General features: G+C 38.5%; 1 protein-coding gene across 1 annotated transcript; it reads left to right on the top strand.

Moving 5' to 3' along the window:
• The first annotated feature begins 814 nt into the window (after positions 1-814).
• On the top strand, positions 815-16,164 carry ABHD10 (abhydrolase domain containing 10, depalmitoylase). Its single transcript, XM_042903300.1, has 5 exons — positions 815-1,025; positions 3,683-3,866; positions 9,508-9,619; positions 10,140-10,277; positions 14,888-16,164. Exons 1-5 carry the CDS (start codon positions 884-886, stop codon positions 15,230-15,232), a joined length of 921 nt encoding a protein of 306 aa, XP_042759234.1. The 5' UTR covers positions 815-883; the 3' UTR covers positions 15,233-16,164.
• Positions 16,165-21,353: the final 5,189 nt, after the last annotated feature.

The following is a 21,353-nucleotide window of genomic DNA, read 5'->3' on the forward strand; positions in this document are numbered from 1 at the left end:
AGGGTTTTTTTTTTTCCTTATTACTAGGAGCAGGCTGAATAGAAGTATTAATGTTCTGTTATCTGTGCCGTAAAATCAGTTTTTCTAGACTCTCATTTGACTCAAGATGCCTTTTACCGTTAAAAAAGTTGAAGTTCACATGCAAACATTTTTATTTATTCCGGGGTTTCATCTCTTGCTTATGAAAGTCCCTTCTATCTCCAAACTACAAAATACTGCCCTGAAGTGTATTTAAATCCTTTGTTTTAATCTTCCGTTGAAAGCATATATCTCCTGGGATTTATTTTTGCACGTAACATGAGGCAGGGGACAGAATAACTAAATAATTCAATTGTCAGGCATATAAAGAGCTAGATAGAGTAAAAGCGAATTGGAAAGCGGCGAAGGAGCGGCGAACGAGTCCACCTCGGGTATTTACACAAGCAGGATTAAGGTCAGATTTTGGAAGCATTTCCGGTACGGTTTAAAACTGTTTTAAAACTGTCGGGGTGGGAAGGCGATTTGTAATGCAAGCAGCCTAGCATCTTAAGCTTCCGCTCCCTAGTGTCCTCGGGATGATGAGATGGTTTCCTATCTAGGAACGTTGGATACGGATCCTCTCCGCGCCTCTATCTATCTAACAGCCAGCTAACAACCAATTGAGAAAATCACCTACTGAGGCTGCTCAAAACATTCCACGCCTTCACAGGCAAAAACTCCCTGTAGAACCAACCGTCCAATTGCGAGAGGCTCGCCAGAGCGACGACTCTCCGCGCATGTGCGCCCTCAGTTGAAACTCTTTAGCAAGTCCCGGCTTCCGGCCGGCGGCGCATGCGCAGTTCTGGTTACTGTGTGCTGGGAGATACTCTGTGGGTTAGCACGCTACTCAAGGGCCTCTGGGAAGATGGCGGGGGCGGGCATGGCTACCCTGGGCTCTTGGGTACCTCGTCGGAGGTGGGGCAGAGAGGCCGTCTTCTTAGGCTTCTACCGTGGCCTCAGCGCGTTACTTGCAAGGAAGTCGGAGCGGACGCCACGGTGGGTCCCAGGTCAGTGTCCGAAAGGCGGGAGAAGTACGCGTTCTTTCGAACTTGGAGTTCATTCCGTTCCTGTCTAGTGCGTTTTTGGCGCCTTATTTAAAAATGCTCTTCCCCCGTTCTCAGTACTCTAGTTTTACTCGCTTTCAGCAATTCTGGTGAAAGCTGTAGGAAGAACTCTGCCGGCCCTTGCTGGAGTTTTACGCTCTGCAGCTTAAGGATCGTACTCTGTGCCTGCCTCCCTGTGTTAAGCGCCAACGCTAGGAAAAATTTAAGATGTGCGTTTGGTTATTAGTTGCTTTTTCTTTCGTTTGTCTTCTGGTCTAAGGGCTTTACAGATCTTGACTCCGTTAGGATGCTGGGACCTGACCTTGCTTCCCTTTGGGAAATTTATAGTATGAACTTTGTGTGTGTGTGTGTGTGTGTGTGTGTGTGTGTGTGAAAGTGTATACGCCGTGAGCAAGCCAAATTTCTGATTTTGCCTTCTCGATGCTCCCGCTCAGTGAAAAGCATATTCATTACTCTACAAAGGAAACTAGAATTTGTACCAAAAATGAGAGCATCAGAATATTTTCTTCAACTTGTGTTCGATTCTTCTCCATAGCACCCTACCCCCAGTATATATAGTCTTTCTGAATTGTGTCTTTTTATTCTCTAGTTTTGTTGTTTTTACACCTTTGGCGTACAAGCTGTCAGATGCATTGTGCTTGGAATGGGAACTGTCATTGCTGACACCCTTTGCTTTGGTTAAAATTTTTAAATGTATATAATCAGTTTAACTTACACTTAATTATGTACAGTCTAAAGGCTTGTTATATATATAAGTTCCCCTAGTGAAGTATAGTATGTCCATTCATTAAGTAAATTGTAATACTTTTTCATCTGTTTAGCACATCATTTAGGATTTATGCATCAGGCTTTGAGCTAATCCTTATAGTACAAAGATCATTTATGGATATAATGTTAAGAACCCCTCCACTTAAAACTCACCAAAATGAAGTAAATTACTGTTTCAGAGGAGAAATTTCTGTTTGGAGGTGTAATATTGAGAAGACAATAGGAAGGATTTGAGTGCTGAGCTAAGGAACTAGGAAATTGACATTTTTGCTGATACAACCTACCAACCAACATAACTGGCCCCCACTAGCCCTGGTTTTCACTAAAAAAATTTTAATTTTGCATATTTCACTATACAGTGAAACTTTGAAACACTTACATGTAATAGGGATAGCTTTAAGGCCTTCAATTCAGTTTTTAAAAAATCAACTTCTCAAACCCAAAATGAAGGAAGCTTTTGTCAACTCACGTGGAGGGGGCAGAGATGTTTTCCTTGGCCACAATAAAGTGGAGGAAGGTTTCATTTCATATAAAAGATGAGATTTTCTTGGTTCAGGAAAAGCGTATAAGGAAATACACAAACTTAATTTCTTTGGAAGGAGGAGGTGGGATTATAAATGACTTAATTTTTTAAAAATCTCTTTACCTTTTTTTAAGAGCAAGTATAGATTTTATTGTAAGGAAAAAAACTTGAAAAACAGTGAAATAGAGTACCTTATAAGGTTTGCCGGTTGTGCTGTTATACTTAAATTGCACTAAGATCTGTGTGCCATTCACAGAAAGCCAAACCAACAAATAAAACATAGTGATTGCAGAGTCCTGTGAGAAATCTTTTTCCTAAAATGGTACTATTATAAATTATTCAAGGTTTCTTGTAAAGTAACTGCTCATTGAACCCACCTCAGCTGATACAAAATCATGACAGGCTATTAGCATGGCCCATGATTTTGTGGATGGCGAGGGAGCAAGTATTACCAGCAGGAGCACAGCACCTCTGCCTTGGAAACAGTTTCTTTGCCTTCTCCCCCTCCCTGCCAAAAAGTGGAGGATGTGAAACTCCTCCAACACTGAAAAAATTAAAAAGAAAAATCTCACAAGAGAAGGCTTAAACTAGTGTAATTAAATCTGAACATTAATTGATACTATTTAGGACAGATGATACAGCAGCATTTTTTACAGGAAAACTTTTTTTTTACAAGTCTCTATCTTTTATTGCCTTGAAATTTCCACCTCATTGTGTATTTTGGAAGAATCGAGATTGGACCTTGTTCAAATGATTTTGAATATGAGTTCAAAATATGAACTGATTTTGATATGAGTTCAAAAGATACCATGGATAGGCTTGTGATTTTAATATTTCAAGTCTGTTTCTGTTTTTCCTCTTAAATGGAAGTAGTTTTGACATCAATTTGACAAGTTAAGAAAGTTAAGATTGAAAATATACAGTTGACCCTTGAATAACATGGGTTTAACTACTAAGGCCCACTTATACATTGGTGTTTTTCAATAAACAGAACACTACTGTAAATACATTTTCTGTATGATTGTCTCAACATTTTCTTTTCTCTAGCCTACTTTTTTGTAAGAGTGCAATATATAATGATATAAACAACACACAAAATGTGTTAATCAACTTTATGTTATCGGTAAGGCCTCCAATCAACAGTAGGCTGTTAGTAGTTAAGTTTTGGGAGGTCAGAAGTTACACACAGATTTTCGAATACACGGGGGCGTCAGCGTCTCAACCCCCATGGTGTTCAAGGGTCAATTGTGTATGGTTTTCCAAAAACAGTATTTTTAAACTATAGTTTATGTTTTTGTACTTTGTTTAGCTTGCAGACCAAAGTCATCGGTCTCTTTCCTTAGTCGACCAGACCTTCCAAACCTGGCTTATAAGAAGCTAAAAGGCAAAAGTCCGGGAATTATCTTCATCCCTGGCTATATTTCTAATATGAATGGTACAAAAGCATTGGCGATTGAAGAGTTTTGCAAATCTCTAGGTCACGCCTATATAAGGTAGGAACAACACATTTCTCCGAGAAAAATACTACTACCATTGAGCATGGCAATGGAGATATATTTCTGCTGTAACCAATTGTAGCAAATGCCAGTGTCTTTATGGATTAACTTATTTTAGTAGAAATATAAATAGTATTTAGTAGAAAAATACTACTACCATTGAGCATGGCAATGGAGATATTTCTGCTGTAACCAATTGTAGCAAATGCCAGTGTCTTTATGGATTAACCATTATTTTAATGGTCTGTAAACTTTCACCTTGTGATTTAGGGCTATTGCAAATGCAGCCCTAAAAAGACCTTCTTTAATGGTCTTTGTGCCACCCTGACAATGCTGGTGGAAAAAGAAACTCGTAACTAAACTCTTCAGATGTAATAATCTAGCAGGACAACAAATCAAAAATAGTAGTTGACTTTCTTGTAATGTCTTGTAATTATTTTGTGGCTTTCCATTGGGGATTTTATTTGGTCACTCTTTATAACTCTACTTTCAAAATATGTATTTAAAAATAATACATGTATTTGAGAATATTGTATATTTTTCATCTCTCACAATCTTTTAAGTTCCCACTTCACATCCTCATATTGAGCCCATTCTTTCCTTTGGTTAGGTATAGTTTAGAACTCCATTTCTCTGGCCTGGTATTTTCATTGATGTTCCATGCCTGTATAAATAAATAAACGAATGAATGAAAGTATTCTAAAATTAGTACTGTATAATTCATGTTTGCACTGAAGTTTTCTCTTTCCCCTCACTCCTGTAGTCTGAGTGTATAGAAGCATAGAGAGGATATGTGTTATTTAACCGAAATCTGATTTCATAATTCCTAATATTTCATTCCAGTAATTATTTTAGTAAAATAGTGTGCTTACATCGTTATTAGGTTTGTTTACTTATAACAATCATTTAGTTAGTGTCTACTTTGCCAGAAAAGATAGTATGGTTTAATAGAAAGAATGCTGGCCCGGAATTCAAGAATTATGGGTACTAGAATCCATTCCAGCAATAACTGTGGCAAGATGAGTCAGCTGATAAACACTGGACCTATTTTCTTCATCATAAAAAAGGAGGAGGATGAACTAAAAATAATGTCTGAATCCTTTCTAGGACTAATGGCCTAAAAATCTGTTCATCTACATGGTTAGAATAATAGTTTCACTAACATTCACTCAATATGTCTAGAAAATATAGCTTTCAGAAATTAATACATAAATACAAAAAACCTTTTAGATTTTATTCAACATATTAGCAGAGATTATGTCAATTAAATGGATTTAGTGTTACTCTTTTTTATCATATTGAGTTTCATTTTCCTACTCAGAACTTTTAAAAATCTATTCTGACTTAACTGTTATTCTGAAGACTGGGGTATCTTTTCCAAGTAGACATTCTAGCACTATTACTGGGTGCTGTAAAATATACAACAAGTTCTAAAACATGGCCGTTGTTCTTAAAGATCAGGTTGGGGAAACAAGACAAAAAACATGAGAAATTAGGCAGAAATACTCAACAGAATATACTGTGTCAAAAGGAATAGCATACTTAATTGCACAGGTGAGAGAAAACTGGGGATTGAAGTGGATAAAAAAAACACTTCATAAAGGCACACTGATGTTAGGATTGGGGTAAGGAAGAAGATCTGTACAGGAAGGGAAACTACACTGATCAAAACACAATACAGTCAGAAAAATTGCCGTCGTTCTTTTTATCCCCCAGAGAATTTGAATCAAGAAATTGCCCTTTTACCAGTTCTTGGATTTAAGTTGAAACTGAGCACTGTAACCAGTTCCTATCTCCCTATGACACATGACATCTGTGCATTTTCTTTATTTTGAATACATATGGAAAACTTTTTTTAAAGTGTATTAAATAAACATGATTAATTATAATGTGTACAGACCATTCATTGGTTCTGTGTTAAAACATAGCCTAAGTATATCTTTATAAACCTTTATAAAAGTGTAGCCTTTCACTACAAAATTTTAATTTGACCAGATTCCTTTTTATTTGCTTTTATCAAACTTCATTGCAACCTAATCACTATTAACTATTGATTGCATTGTAGCTTGTTATTGGAGATTTTATCTTTTATATATACTCCAGTTTCTCAGTTTACCTTTTTTATGTTTTTGGCTGTAAAATCTTAGATCTTGAATGAGGAAATGGTTTTGTATATTATACAAGAAATGGTACATATGACTATATGAAAACAGTTTTTTGATGTTCTGTCACCATGCCTAACATAAGATTGAGTCAGAGCTCAGGAATATAGCACACGATGCTAGGGCTGGTATTCTTTCATAGTTATTTGCCATAGAATATTTAATTCTAGATTTGGGAATATGTCCTAGAGTGTTGAGGCCGCTAGAACAGCCTGTGGGGTTTTTTTTGTTGTTGTTTGTTTGTTTTTTTAAGTAGGCTGCACACCCAAAGTGGGGCACAAACTCTCACACTGAAGATCAAGTCTCATGCTGTACTGACTCAGCCAGCCACTCCTTGCCCCACCCATTGCTGTTTTAAAGTCCTAAATAGCTGAATATGTTTGGTTTTTGTTTAGTTTTGTTTTTTTATTTTTGAGAGAGACAGAGTGTGAGTGGGAGAGGTGCAGAGATAGGAAGACACAGAATCTGAAGCAGTCTCCAGGCTCTGAGCTGTCAGCACAGAGCCGGGCACGGGGCTCGAACCCGCGAACCTTGACATCATGACCTGAGCCGAAGTCTGACCGCTTAACCAACTGAGCTGCCCAGGTGCCCCAACAGCTGAATATGTTTGAATTGTCTTTGTCCCTTGGTTAGGGTTCAGCAAGAGTGAACTATATTTTTTACTTGTACCTTTTAGTATCACCAGGTGTTTATATTTTCCTTTTTGAAGGGTTTCTACTTGTATTCTGCATCTGCATCATATATTTCGAAGGCAGCTGTGAAAGATGCAGCAAGTAGAGATGCCCGATTGCCCGCCAAGGGAGGAAAAAGGATTAGCTGGTACCTTTCTTCCCTCTTCTCCTGGATCTGTTTTCTATGTCCTCTGGATTGAAGGGAAATAATGACTGTGATTGAGATGTGAGCAGTGGCCTTGTTACACGATTTCCCAAGGGTCCAAAATCATTTCACTTTATAACAAAGAAAAATTTAATTTCTTCTTCCTCCATGACTCGTAAATCCCTAAGAAAATGTGTGTATGCTGTGTGTCACATATATATTCTTACATGTACACTAAAAACACTAGGATTTATTAGTTTTCATCAGATTTTAAGAATTAGAGAAACCTGGACACTTCAAATTTGAATCAAGTGATTCTTTTTATTTTTACCTTCCACTTTTATTTATTTAGTATGTGTTATCATACTCTGTGTGCGAGGTGTAGGTGTCTCACCTCTGGGAAGAATGCAGACACAAAACAAAGAATGGTGTTTCCCCACCAGGATCTGACCGTCTCACAGGAATGATGAGGCACATCACACACATACAAACTGTCTTATAGAGCAGGGTATAAAAATTGATTGTGACTGATAAAAATGAATTCTGTATAAGTTTCATTAGGTAAGAATTTTTTCTTCAGCTTGTCTGGGGGAAGTTTTTCCAGGAAAAAAAAAAAAATTTGTTTGGACTAAGTTCTGAGAGGATGAGCTGTGAAGGTGAAAGGAGAAGGTACTCCCAGTGATGGAAATAGTATGAGGCATGAAACAGGAACAGAAAGCAAGAGCCAGTTTAGTAACAGCAAGTTGATCAATTGGGCCAAAGCACTGGTTTCCTCAGATGACATGATAAATGATCAATCTGAGACGACCAGAATATAAGGGTCTAAAAAATAGGCTAAACCCCTGAATGTTTATGTTGTATGTTACAGGGAACCGCTGAAGTTAATTCCATAACAATAAAATGTTTCAGAAAAAAGCCTGACATGTATAAAGTGGATCCATTTGGAGAAAGAGTGGACAGACACAGGAGGCTACTATGCTAGGCCAGGTTTAAGTTGACAAAGATGTGGGGCGCCTGGGTGGCTCAGTCAGTTAAGCATCTGATTTCAGCTTAGCTCATGATCTCATGGTTCATGAGTTTGGCCCCGCGTCGGGCTCTGTGCTGACAGCTCAGAGCCTGGAGCCTGCTTCGGATTCTGTGTCTCCCTCTCTCTCTCTGCCCCTCCTCGGCCCATGCTCTGTCTCTCAAAAATAAATAAATGTTAAAAAAATTTTTTTTAAAAAGATGACAAAGATGTGCAGCGTGATACTGGTCTTACCATATTGCAGAGAAAGAGGTGAATGGGAAGAAGCGAGAGTGAGTGAGGATGGCGCAGGGCAAGCAGTGTTTGGCATCCTGGAAAAAAAATTTGAGTGAAACAGTCTGCTCTTCAAGAACTGACATTCTAGTCACACAAATATTTGACCTGATTACTACATAATATGAAAAGTGTTAAGTGAGTACATACAAAAGAAAGTGACTGAGGGAGTGTATGTCAGAGTTCCTCAGGAGGTGACATGACTGAGGGATGAGTAGGAGTTTGGGTGGGAAGGAAGGCTTTCCAGGCTTTCTAGACAGGATGCAAAGGCCCAGCATTATAAAAGGGTCTGTCCAGGGATCGGAGTAGTTCAGTATGACTGTGGTTTTAGGTAATCTGCAGATGTGATGCGGTATTTCCTGGTCTATTGAATTGAGGCCTTGAAAATGCACAGATCGACAGACTTGGAGCCTGGAGAGCTAGGCAGTTGGAAGAAGAAGCAAACTAGGGGGATGAGTTGATGATCGTGAATTTGATTTACCTCTTTCCCTTTTATTAATTTAGTAAATACTAAGCACTTATCATGTGCAAAGTACTGATGTAGGCATTGGGAAGGCAGCGGTGAACAAAACAGCCTGTGCCCATATGGTGCTTCCATTCTAGTGTGGGAGATGACCATAAACAAATAATCAAATTTTTTATATGTCAAGTAGCAATATTTGCCATGAAGAAAATAAAGCAGGGTAAGGAAATAGAGAATGATGAAAGCAGCACAATTTTGCATTGAGTAGTCAGAGAAGGCATCTCTGGAGATGTAACATTTGAGCCAGAGGCCTGAATGAAGCAAGGGAGCAATCAAAGTGGATATCTGGAGGGATACAGTATGCCCTGTAGAAAGAAAAGCTGATAGCAAAACCTGGGTGGTATATTCAGTTTACTTCAAGAAGGCAAATGAGAATTCATTTGGGAGGGAGAGAACTGTAAGAAATCTGTAAGAAATGAAATGAGAGAGGTAGTCAGAGGCCTCATTATGTTTTGTTTAAAGATGGTAGAAGGCTTTTGAAGGGTTTGTGCAAGACATGATTTTTGTTTTAAAAAGAGCACTGACTGCTACGTGGGGAATAGACTACTGGGGTAGAAAATGGACACAGGGACACTTAGGAGACTATTACACTACGGCAGAGAAGACGGTGACATGGACAGGCTGCTAGCAGTGGAGGAGGTGAGAGAGTGAGTGGACATGGGTGATATTTGAAGGTTATGCCAGTTGGATCTGCTAAAATATGTATTGACCTCATTGCTTTATTTTAATACATTTTAAGCATTGTAATAATGATAAATGAGCTGTCTTCTTTAAAAATCAGAGAAATATATAGCTAGATACAGATATCTAGATATAGATATATGTTTCCCCTTTTTCTAGGTTTGATTACTCAGGAGTTGGAAATTCGGATGGTAACTTACAAGAATGCACAGTGGGAAAGTGGAGAAAAGATGTTCTTTCTATAATTGATGACTTAGCTGAAGGACCACAGGTGACTATTTGTGTTAAATATAATTATTGACTAACCTCATTTTTTTTTGAGCTGTTTCTTTAGCTATGAAAATTTAATAGTTAAAATGTTTAACAATTAATTTTGGTATTTGATTTAAAATTATTCTATTCACTTTCTCATAAAATGTAAGTGGCATTTTACTTTACCTTGTAATCCTAATTTTAATTCTACTTTGTGCCAAATATTAAAAGCCTGGGAGCTAATGGATATAGAAGAAAAAAGTACATACATAAATTACTGAATCCCCTTACAGAAAAGAAAAAGAAATTCCTCTTTAAAACTGTGTATCTTTTGGGGGCACCTGGGTGGCTCAGTAGTTGAGCGTTTGACTCTTGATTTCGGCTCAGGTCATGATCCCGGGGTCAGGGGATTGAGCCCCGCATCGCTTAAGATTCTGTCTCCCTTTCCCCTGCTCACAGGTGCGCGCGTACTCTGTCTCTCCCTCTCTCTCTAAAATAAAATTAAAAAAATAAATATAACTGTGTGTTTTTGTTTTTAGATACTTGTTGGATCTAGCCTCGGTGGATGGCTTATGCTTCATGCTGCAATCGCAAGGCCACAAAAGGTCGTTGCTCTTATTGGTATAGCCACAGCTGTAGATGGCCTAGTGATACAGTTTAATCAGCTCCCTGTTGAGGTGGGTCACAAGCAACCTCGGCGTACGCCTCCTGTCATAGCTCTGCTTCTTCTTTCTTTGGATGTTTGTTCATGTGTTATCTGTCCTTTGACTTCCTGTGCTGGCTCATCTTTTGCCTTAGCTGCCTTTTTGTATATAATCTCTTTGCCTTATGTAACTGGGCTCTTGTTCAAGGTCTCCTTTTCTTCATTCAGTCCCTTCAAGTCATTCTGCCACGTATTTCAGCCACATTAATGAAATCACACGTTAAATTTCTTTTTTTAGCAACATTTTCGTTATTAATCACATTTACTTACTTGGATCGGACATTGTGATCTCTCTTTGTACCTTTTATTCTTATTTTGTGGCATATGGGAAATAGTACCTATTCTTACGACCACATTAGACGTGGCTCATCAATTATGAAACTTTTTTTCTTCTCCTGAGAGCAGCCTCAGAGCATCTCCCGGCAGAGTTCTCCCGTACATGTTATCATCCATCAGAGTCCGCACACAGGAGATGAGGTGTGTGACTCCTGGCTTAGACATGGAGTTGGCATTCTGTTCTACTAATTCTCACCTTTTAAAAAAATGTGCTTTTCATTATTACCATGCACTTTAGTAAATCATGGTCGAAATGAGGTTTCTGAAGTAAATGAAAATAATTTATTTGTTAATGTTATTATTAGACATGTTTAAGCACTTCGGTTATCTGCAGGGATAAAGAAATAATGGGTAATGGCTGTTTATTTTTGTGTGTTTTGTTGTTGTTTTGCAGTCAGTTGAGTTCTCTGGGTGTCTTTTTCCTAAGGATCTAAATGTCACCTGTGGGACTATGATCCTAGCAGGATGAGGCACAGAAAATTAAAGAAAGAAAAGCATTCTATTCAAATGGTTCAAAGAGTGTTTTCACTAGGCCGGCAGCATCAGCGTCACGTGAGAACTTGTTAGAAATGCATGTTCTTGAACTTCACCCAAGACCTACTGAGTCAGAAACTAGGAGTGTGGCCCAGCAATCTGTTTTAACCAGCCCCTCCCGTGAAGTTTGAGAACCACTGCTCTGGAGAGTGGAAGAGCAGGTAGAGGAGGAAAGGACATAAAGAGAAGGAAGAAGGCCTATGTAGTGGTGAATAGTAGAATATTGTTGACTTTTGCCTCAAGTTCTGCATTGATACCAGTGCCATGTACTATCTGTCCTAAGCTTCTTCTCAGCCCACGTTCCTCTCAGCCCCTTAAGAAATGTTATTATCTGCATGTGCAGTTTCTTCATGTAATTTCCTCTGAGAGCTAAAATTGCAAAGCTGGTCTTCCTTGCACTTACCTCAGATTTCTGAATTTTTTTGCTTTCTTAGTTGTTTCTCATACATAGTGCCTCAATGTTCGATGCTGTTAAATACTCCTACCATTGTATCTCTGCATATAAACCTTAAAGCCCTTACTCCATCCTCTAACTCAATTAAATGGTGCTTCTCCTGGTAGGAAATTATTTAAAGAACATAGCGGATGAGGAAGAAGGTGATTAAACAATTTTGTGTTGTTATTATGGTAAAAGACAAGGTCTTTGTACATTATTCTTTATGTGTGTATCCACGTCACTCATGGAGCATATGGTCAGTAATCCCCTAAGTGACTGAGAAGGTCTATACCTGCAAATGAGGACATGTCTCTGCTAATCCTAAATCAGACGAGCAAATGCTGGTGAATAGAAGCATGTTAACTTAAAAGCATGTAAGCAAAGAACAGGGACAGTAGGACCACTATCTCTTCTTCACAGAAGCAGCTAGCTCTAACAATGGCAAGGGAGCAGAAGTGGTGATTTTTACTATCATCTTTAGCCCTGGGAATGTTAACACTCAGCATTGCTTATTGCGTAGGAACTGACTCTGATTGTTTGCCTCCTTTGAACACTAGAGGATGGCAGATAGATGCACAGCTGTTTGGAATACAAGCTTCTCAACCACATCACCTTGATGTGGTTTCTTATTGGCATAGAACTTAATGTATATTGTACATTTTCTTCAGTTAATGATATTTTTGCTATTTCTGAACTTTTTGAGAGTTCAATTACATATAACATTCTATAAAGTTAATTTGTTCTACAAATGGATAGTATTCATTCACTTCAGTGGCAGATAACAGCTGGTTGGGGGGCAGGGATGCTTAAAATGCAGCTATTATTAATTGTATCCGTAAATTAGCATGGTTCCCACTTCATCTAATGACCAATGAAACTAAGTTCTAATTACTGAAATTACAAATTCAGGAGAATGATCCTGAGGATTTGAGGATCACTGAATATCATTTTTGCTTTAAATATCCAGTTCACATGTTCTTTTTTTTTAATTTAATTTTTTTCATTTACATCCAAATTACTTAGCATATACATGTTGTTTTAATACAGAGACTGCCTTAATATTCATGTAGATTCACATTTTATAGTTTTTTAGAATTTCCTTAATTTCAAGTCACTTGAAGACGTATTTAGGAGTATAGCTTTCAGTTATGCAGCTTTTTCACTGAATCAATAAATCGTTCTGGAATTTTAAAAAACACATTAAAATGCCTAAATACATATAGATTATATCATATATCTTATTGTTTAAATTTTTATTTTCCTTTTCATATTTGTAATAAATTAACAATTTTAAACATGGAAAAAATCATAATATCTTTATTGAAAATTTAAATACAAAAATTTTCAATATATTTGGCTTTTCTATCCTTATAGTTTTCTTTATTTTTGATAAGATGTCCACCTGTTTTTCTAGTCAGAAATTCCCTTAATATGATATGGTTTCAAGAGCCTTAAAAATACTTACATCTTGGGGTGCCTGGGTGGCTCGGTTGAGCGTCCGACATTGGCTCAAGTCACAATCCCACGGCTCTTGGGTTCGAGCCCCATGTTGGGCTATGTGCTGACAGCTCAGAGCCTGAAGACTGCTTCAGATTCTGTGTCTCCCTCTCTCTCTGTCTGCCCTTCCCCTCCTGCTCGTGCTTGCTGGCTCTCTCTCAAAAAAAATAAACATTAAAAAAAATTTTTTTTTAGTTTACATCTTCATGTACTAGTTCAAGTTCTGATAATCTTTCCAAATAATTTATTTATATACGAATAAATCTTTGTGCTCAAAGATGTTAATGGAAGTATCCAGCAGTGTGGAAATAATCAAGTTAATTAGTTTAGATCTAGCATAATGGACTATTTACTATGCAGCCTTTAAAAACTTTTCATAAAAAAAAAAAAAAAAACTTTTCATAGAATTTTTTTAAACCCAGAAATATATGTATGAAATAAGTAAAGCAACATAGAAAACTCTATGTGAATGGGTAATATCTGTTTTACATATTACATATATAAAACCAAATACATAGAGAAAAAATACTGGAAGGAAATGAGCCAGGATGTTAATGATTATTATATCTATGAGGTGGGATTATGTATGATTGCTTGTTTTTTATAATTTCTGTATTTCCCATATTTTCTATAATGAGTATATGTTACTCTAATTAGAAAAATTGTTTAAGGGGCACATGTGTGGCTTAGTTGCTTAACCATCCAGCTCTTGGTTTCAGCTCAGGTCATGATCTCTCATTTCATGATTTTTGAGCCCCACTTTGGGTTCTGCACTGTCAGTGCAGAATCCCCTGCTTGGGATTCTCTCTCTCTCTCTCTCTCTCTCTCTCTCTCTCTCTCTGCCCCTCCCCTGCTTGTGTTCTCTGTCTCTCAAAATAATAAACATTTTTTAAAAAAGAAAAGAAAATTAATTATTTAACACAAATTATAGTCTAGAAAATTAAAACTCTTCAAGAATCCAAAGATACCCGGTGTTTCATCTTAAGGAAATATGTGTAGAAATGATATCCTTGCTCAGTTTTCAGGAAATATCTGGAAGACTTCATTGTCATCCAGAACAACACGTTTTTTTCTCATTCCCTAGGACTCTGGAAAGAAAACAGTACTTTTTTTTTCTTTTCTTTTTTTTTCCTTTTCTTTTTTTTTTTTTTTTTTTTTTTCCTTTGTTTACATTTAGCCTGAAATTGCACATGTTTGGTTGTCCCAGAGTAAGTACTGTATTATTTTTCATTTTTAGTTCTGGGCTTGATTCTTTCTTTTCTTCTTTTTCCCCATCCCCATTTTAGTAGCTTCACATACAGATACTTTTAGTCTGTGATTTTGAAATCTAAACAGTTGTTATTCCTAAGATTAGGGTTTATATAATATGAATGATGCCTGAACTGATTCCCAGAAATTACTTTTTCTCCCCTTCATTTTCCCTTTCAGTTGGGGTGAAGTAACACCCGATTTAAGATGTTACCTAATAAAGCTAAATCTAATTTGAATCCTGGTTATGACAGTTGTTACCTTTCAGCTTTGAACGTGAAATTTAACTTCTCTAGATTCCAATAGCCTCTTTTGTAAAAATGAAATAATAACAGTTGTTATCAGGATCTTAGGAGACAACTATGTGTAAAGTACCTTTCACAGCTCCTTGCACGTAGTGTTTAATTTTTGATAATTATCATTGTTACATTTTTATCTCTTTTCCTCCTAGGACTGCTTTTCTTAGACTGTTTAAGACTATTGCATTTGTTAGTGTTGTATAAATACTTTTTTCCCCTCATTTTTCCCAATAGGTAAAAAAGGAAATAGAGATGAAAGGTGTGTGGAGCATGCCATCAAAATACAGTGAAAAAGGAGTTTATGACATTCAGTACAGTTTCATTAAAGAAGCTGAACACCACTGCTTGTTACATAGCCCTATTCCTGTGAACTGCCCTATAAGATTGCTCCACGGCATGAAAGATGACATCGTACCTTGGCATACATCCATACAGGTTGCCGACCGAGTAGTCAGCAAAGATGTAGATGTCATCCTCCGAAAAAACAGTGATCACAGAATGAAGGAAAAATCGGACATTCAACTTCTTGTTTACACTATTGATGACTTAATTGATAAGCTTTCAACTGTAGTTAACTAGAATCACATTTTTAGTTGGTATGAATTAACGGATCCAGAAAATTGCAAGAAGGGTGAAAGACCCTGATACTTGGGTTTTTTCCTCTTATCTCTCTGTTTTGTAAATATCACATGAGTATTTATTTAACGCTGTATGATATAAGTGATACAAATTGTGACGAAAGTATAAGCTGCCATCTGGAAAATTTTCTTCCTTCGATCCTTGATTTCTTTTAATTGAAGTAGAGTTGACACAGTGTTATAATAGTTTCAGGGATACAACATAGTGGTTGGACAGCTCTATATGTTATGCTATGCTCACCACAGATGTAGCTGCCACCTGTTACCATGCAGCACTGTTAGAGTGCCACCGACTGTTCCCTCTGCTGTGCCTTTCATCCCGTGACCCACTCATTCTGTACCTGGAAACCTGTGTCTCCCAGTCCCCTTCACCTATTTTTGCCCATCCCCCCACCCTCTCCCTTCTGACAACCACCAGTTTGTTCTCTGTATTTATGGGTCTGTTTCTGCTTTGTTGTTTGTTTTGCTTTTTAGGTTCCACATAAAAGTGAAATAATACTGTGTTGTCTTTCTCTTGTCTGACTTCACGTAACCTAGTACCTTCTAGGTCTGTCCATGTTGCGTGTTGATTTTTTTTTATTACTAAAAGATTTCCTACTTTTTTATTCGAGGTAATTTGTTTGCTAAATGCTTATGTTAACCAGGACAGCTCTTAATTGTGTTCTCTTCTACTTAGAATTGTTAATAAAGCTTGAATTTTTTTGTCCTTTGTCGTCGATCATATATGGAAATTTGTAAAATTGCTTCTGATTTTAAAATGCTATTCACAAAATACAGGACAATGTTTATTGAAGTAAATCTGAAATGATTGGAAAAAATGAGGTACGATAAAGTTCAAAACGTCAGAATATGACTATTAAATACTACATGTTATATTTGAGTTTAAAATTACGGTTATCCTTTTTTTTGAAGCTTATGTATTTTGAGAGCGTGCATGTATGTAAGTGGGGGAAGGGCAGAGAGAGAGGGAGAGAGAGAATCCCAAGCAGGCTCGACACTATCAGCACAGAGTACAACTCGGCTTGGTCTCGCAAACCGTGAGATCATGACCTGAGCCAAAATCAAGAGTTAGATGCTTAACCGACTGAGCCACCCAGGTGCACCAAGGTTGTCCTTTTTCAAAGGCTCAAAACTTCACAATGATACAAAGGAAATCTATCACTTCTAAATTTTGACTTTATCTGTCATTTAAATGGGATTTGATCTTAGTAATGGAGTATTTGCATATTCTGAAGAGGCAGTTAATCCTTATATATTCTTGCCTACTTGCAGAAACATTTCCTTTTCTAATAAAATGTGCCTTAAGTACAAATGGCCAAGTGATTGCCATCTAAGTCAGGGCTTTCTGAAGTGCAGAGACAGTAAGAAAATATGAAATGCAATTTATAAAGGTGTTTTCAAGAACTAAAATGGACTTGTGCAGTAGTGAGCCTTAATATTATTGAGCTGGTGTCTTAGCTTTTAAGTTTGGCTGGATTTCCTTTAGCCTTAGGTTATGTCTGTCAAAGTGAAACTTACTAAGTTGATAATGTGACCTGTATAGAGAAAATTCTTGGGGTGAAATTCCTGAGCCAAAGAATTAGCCTCAGAGAGGCCTGCTTACAAGGTGAGCCCTTGACCGGCATCTGAGAACTTGGCTTTTAGGAAGTTTCCGCCATTCCCAGAACTGGTAAACGTGGCTCACTACACCTAAACTGTTGACATTGTATGAACAGTATGGTTTGTGCTGAAGTCCTTTCCTTTTGGGAGCCTGGAATTGTGGTAGGTGCCAGGCAGAGAGTGCCTAAGGGACCAGCTCCCAATACCTGGGCACTGAATGTCGCGAACTACCCAGTGGACAGCATTGCCTGTGCTGTCACAACTCGTGACCGAGGGAACGTCAGCTCATCTGGCAGGACCACTGGGAGAGAATTCTTGGAAGCTTGTGCCTCATTTCCTCAGACTTCACCCCATGTGCCTTTTTCCTTGACAGATTTTGCTTTGTATCCGAAGCATAGCTGTGAGTAGAATTATGTGCTGGGTCCTGTGGATCCTAACAAATCATCAAACCTATGGGTGGCCTTCAGGACCCCTGACACAGACACTAAACAGGCTAATGTCCTCAAGGACTACAATCTAGGAGCTACCTTTCATACTGAACAGAAATCATTTACCAATCAAATGCACGTGAATCCTGCATGTGCCACGGTGCCTGGTGCTAGAGTGAGTTGACAGCAGACGGCAGGGTGGCCATTCTGGGGCTTGTTCCGCCCAGATACTGCCTAGGCACAAGGATTCAAAAGACAAGAGAAAAGGGCCCTGCGCCTGAGAGTTTTCTGAGGTTAAACATCGTAATGTAATAAGCATGCTTAGAGATTTGCAGCACACCTGTAGAGGCAATACAATACGCATAACAGTTAGGGACAGACTATACAGTGTGGGTTTAAATCCTGGCTCACCATTTACAAACACTGAAAGAGCAATTTACTTAACCTGGAAGTTTCCTCAGCTGCAAAAGGACATAAAGTTAGATAATAAAAGCATAAGGATTAAATAATTACTGTACATTTAGAACAATGACGCATACACATAGGAGTCACTGCCTCTTCACGTTTATTGTGCACTGAACACAGGCCGGTGAGAAACTGGTGGACATAATTCATGCGGGTTAGAAAGGAAAAGAGGCAAGGAAGTGGGCGGGGCTTCCACAACACCTCACTCGCCTGTTAGTTGTGTGCTATCCTTTCAAACCTTCAAAGGTTAGAAAAGGGGAGGAGGAGGACCCTTCACTATCTGAAGAGAGGAAAAGCCAATTTTAAAATTTAACCTAGCTTTGCAGAAGGTAACATCACAAATTCCAAATGATTTTGTATCTAGTACATCGTTAATTAGTGGGTTTTTTTCCCCAAAGCGCTCTCTCTCTTTTTTCTCTAAAACCACTCCATGCCATGTATCCAGGGACACAGAAAATGCTTGAACAACCAGCAGCCCCTCAGTCCCTTGTCCCCTGGAACTCCTGCATTATGTTAAAAGTGACATGACCCTTCTTAACAATGTCAGCATGTGCAGTAGAAAGAGATAAGGCAAACGCCATACGTAAGGAAGGCTAAGTGAGGTCACCGAATACGTTGGCTTTTGCTGCATCTGTTGAGCTTAGAGACATCTCCAGACCAAATCTAAACAGTATGCTGTTCCCTGAACAGCCAATAGAAAGTTCTGTGTGGAAGAGAGGAGGAAAAGAGCCTTGGGCATGGCTGAGCTTTAGAAAACATGGAGATGGCAAGGAGAACACGACTCTGCCACCTAACTATTCAGTGCTCAAAGGGAATATGCAAATTTTCATTAAATTTGAGACTTTTAAAAAAACAAAACCCAAATAACTAAGGAACTCTTATTTTCTGAAGGAAAGAAGATGGGAGGAATTTAGATACACCTTTTAAAGATCCCTTTTAAATACACATTTAAAAGTAATCTTTAATTTAGAAACATAATCATGTAGTATGGTTGGTTTGATTTAAAAAAATGTATGGGGCATCTGGGTGGCTCAGTCAGGTGACTGACTACAGCTCAGGTCATGATCTCACAGTTCGTGAGTTTGAGCCCCACGTGGGGTTCTGTGCTGATAGCTTAGAGCCTGGAGCCTGCTTCGGATTCTGTGTCTCCCTCTCTCTCTGTCCCTCCCCTGCTCGTTCTCTGTCTCTCAAAAATAAATAAACATTAAAAAAAATTGTTTTAATGTGGCACTTTGGTACATCTAGAGAATATACCTAGGAAGAGGCAGGCAGTTTTTCTTTTTTAACCAAATGTGTCTTTTGAGGAAATTATCCTTCCAGACATGTGGGGTCTCCCTTTTCTTGGGCTTTCAGGGGTTTGCTAACAATTTCTTCTACTAAAAAAATTAAAAATAACAATACTAATAAAATAAAAGGCTCAAATCAAATGTCAGTTCCCCAGTGAAAGCCTTTCCCAACTTATATCCACCTCAGTTTCTAAGAAGTTAGTTCATTCTGTGCATTCTATTCTCACCTTTTTTTGTTTTACGTTCACTTATTTATTTTGAGAGACGCAGAGAGAGAACATGAGCAGGGGAGGGATAGAGAGAGAGGGAGAGAGAGAGAATCCCAATCTCGACGTGAGACTTGAACTCCCTACGCAGGGCTCAAACTCCTGAACCGTGAGATCATGACCTGAGCTGAAATCCAGAGTCGGACGCTTAACCTGAACAGGCGCCCCTCTTCTCACCTTTCTGATAGAACGTAACTGTTTTGAGATTCTCACATATATGCCAGCCTCCCTCTCTCACAGGACCACTGAGGTCAGGAGCTCTGTGCTGACATTGCCTACCCCCAGGCAGCTCTGACTCTGCTGTGTCCCCTTATTTGCTGGCTCCTCCTTCTCACCACCCACTGCTTCAGCGTGAGCATTCCCATGAGTTCTAACCCTGGCCCTCTTCTCCTGCTACTTTGCTTAAGCACCCCTGCTCCTGGTTTTAACCCCACTCGTATGCAGTGATCCAAGTTCATTCCTCCACTCCAGACTTTTGTCTTGAGCCCCAGACCCATAAAATCAACTATCTAATCAGCTGGGATGGATGGTAGCTTCCAGATGCAGTTAGGATGAACCTTGTCATCTTCCCCCTATATGGACCTCCCCCCATGCAAGTCCCCTTACAATAACGGCACCACATCACCCGTTATACAGGTCAAATTCGTGAGTCATACTGACCACGCCCTTTTCCTTCATCCAAATCAATCAGATGATTCTCATTCTCAGTGAAAAAATTCAAACTGTTTTGCATAAGTCCAGTGGCAGGCAAGTCTGGTAAATATTTAACAACTAGCTTTCCAGGCAAAGAAAACAAAACAAGAACACGCTGATTTACAAATTTGCCAACATCCATGCCATAAATACTCCCGTTACGGCCGGTTTGAAGCTACCACTGTGATGTCACTGAATCCACCGAAGCTGGGAAGCGTGGCCAGTAGCAAACCATTACATAGTATATACACCATATAGAGACAGTAAACCTAATAATATTCTCAAAAAACACAGGCAATAGTAATACGTAGCAAAATAAAAGCGATCTGTTCTGAGTATTCAATATTTGTAAATTACTTAAGTGTAAATTTACATAATTCAATTGCTTGTAATGGCTGAGTGACAAGTGGCTCTCAACATTCCTGAAAATGTAACCATGGGCACTTGCAAGCAGACAACTTTATGGTCTAGAGCTTGCCTGACATCCAAGCCTTACTTTTCTTCCTGTGCGTCTCTTCTCTTTAATCCTATGTTTTGTTGACATTAGAACATTTGCACCTGCCTAAATAAGCTGCCTTTGCCAGCCATGTTCCTGACGCTCACAACCCCTCTTGCTGCAACCCATCCACCTGACAACACCTCTCCCCATTCACCTGGCAAACACGCATTCATCTTTTGAGGCTTAAAGTCATCTCCTTTATAAACCCTTTTTCCAATCCCCTACCCCCTTCCTCTGAGCACCTTGTGCACGTTGTTAGCATGACACCTGGCTCGCATTTATTGTTTACCAGTTTAACTTTGCTACTAGACCATGTTGCCATGTCTCATGCATTTTTTTGGTACTCAGATACATAGGCCCTTTAAAAAAGTTGTTGAAAAAATTAACTCTAATACTAGTAGACACTCAGTAAATGTCGAGTTGATCCCGTATCTCCCAGGGACCAAGCATTGTTTTCTCAGACAACTTCCTGTGGATTGCTGGACACTTCTCACCTACTCCTTGTTGTGGCTCCCGCTCTTTGCCACTGTATCCTCTTCAGAACCATGAGCTCAATCATTCACTTAAAGTGTCGCAGTTACTTTGTTACAGTGGAAAGGAATGGGTACAAAAGATCTGCGAAAGAAAGAAGAGAGAAAGAAAGAAGAGAATGATAGAAGAGAAAGAAAAGAGAAAGAAAGAAAGAAAGAAAGAAAGAAAGAAAAAGAAAGAAAGAAAAGAGAAATAAAGAAGAAAGAAAGAAGAGAAAAAAGGATAGAAGAGAAAGAAAGAACAGAGAAAGGAAAGAAAGAAAGAAGAAAGAAGAGAAAAAAGAAAAAGGAAGGTA

This window comes from Panthera leo, chromosome C2, assembly GCF_018350215.1.
Source record: "Panthera leo isolate Ple1 chromosome C2, P.leo_Ple1_pat1.1, whole genome shotgun sequence".
NCBI lineage: Eukaryota > Metazoa > Chordata > Mammalia > Carnivora > Felidae > Panthera > Panthera leo.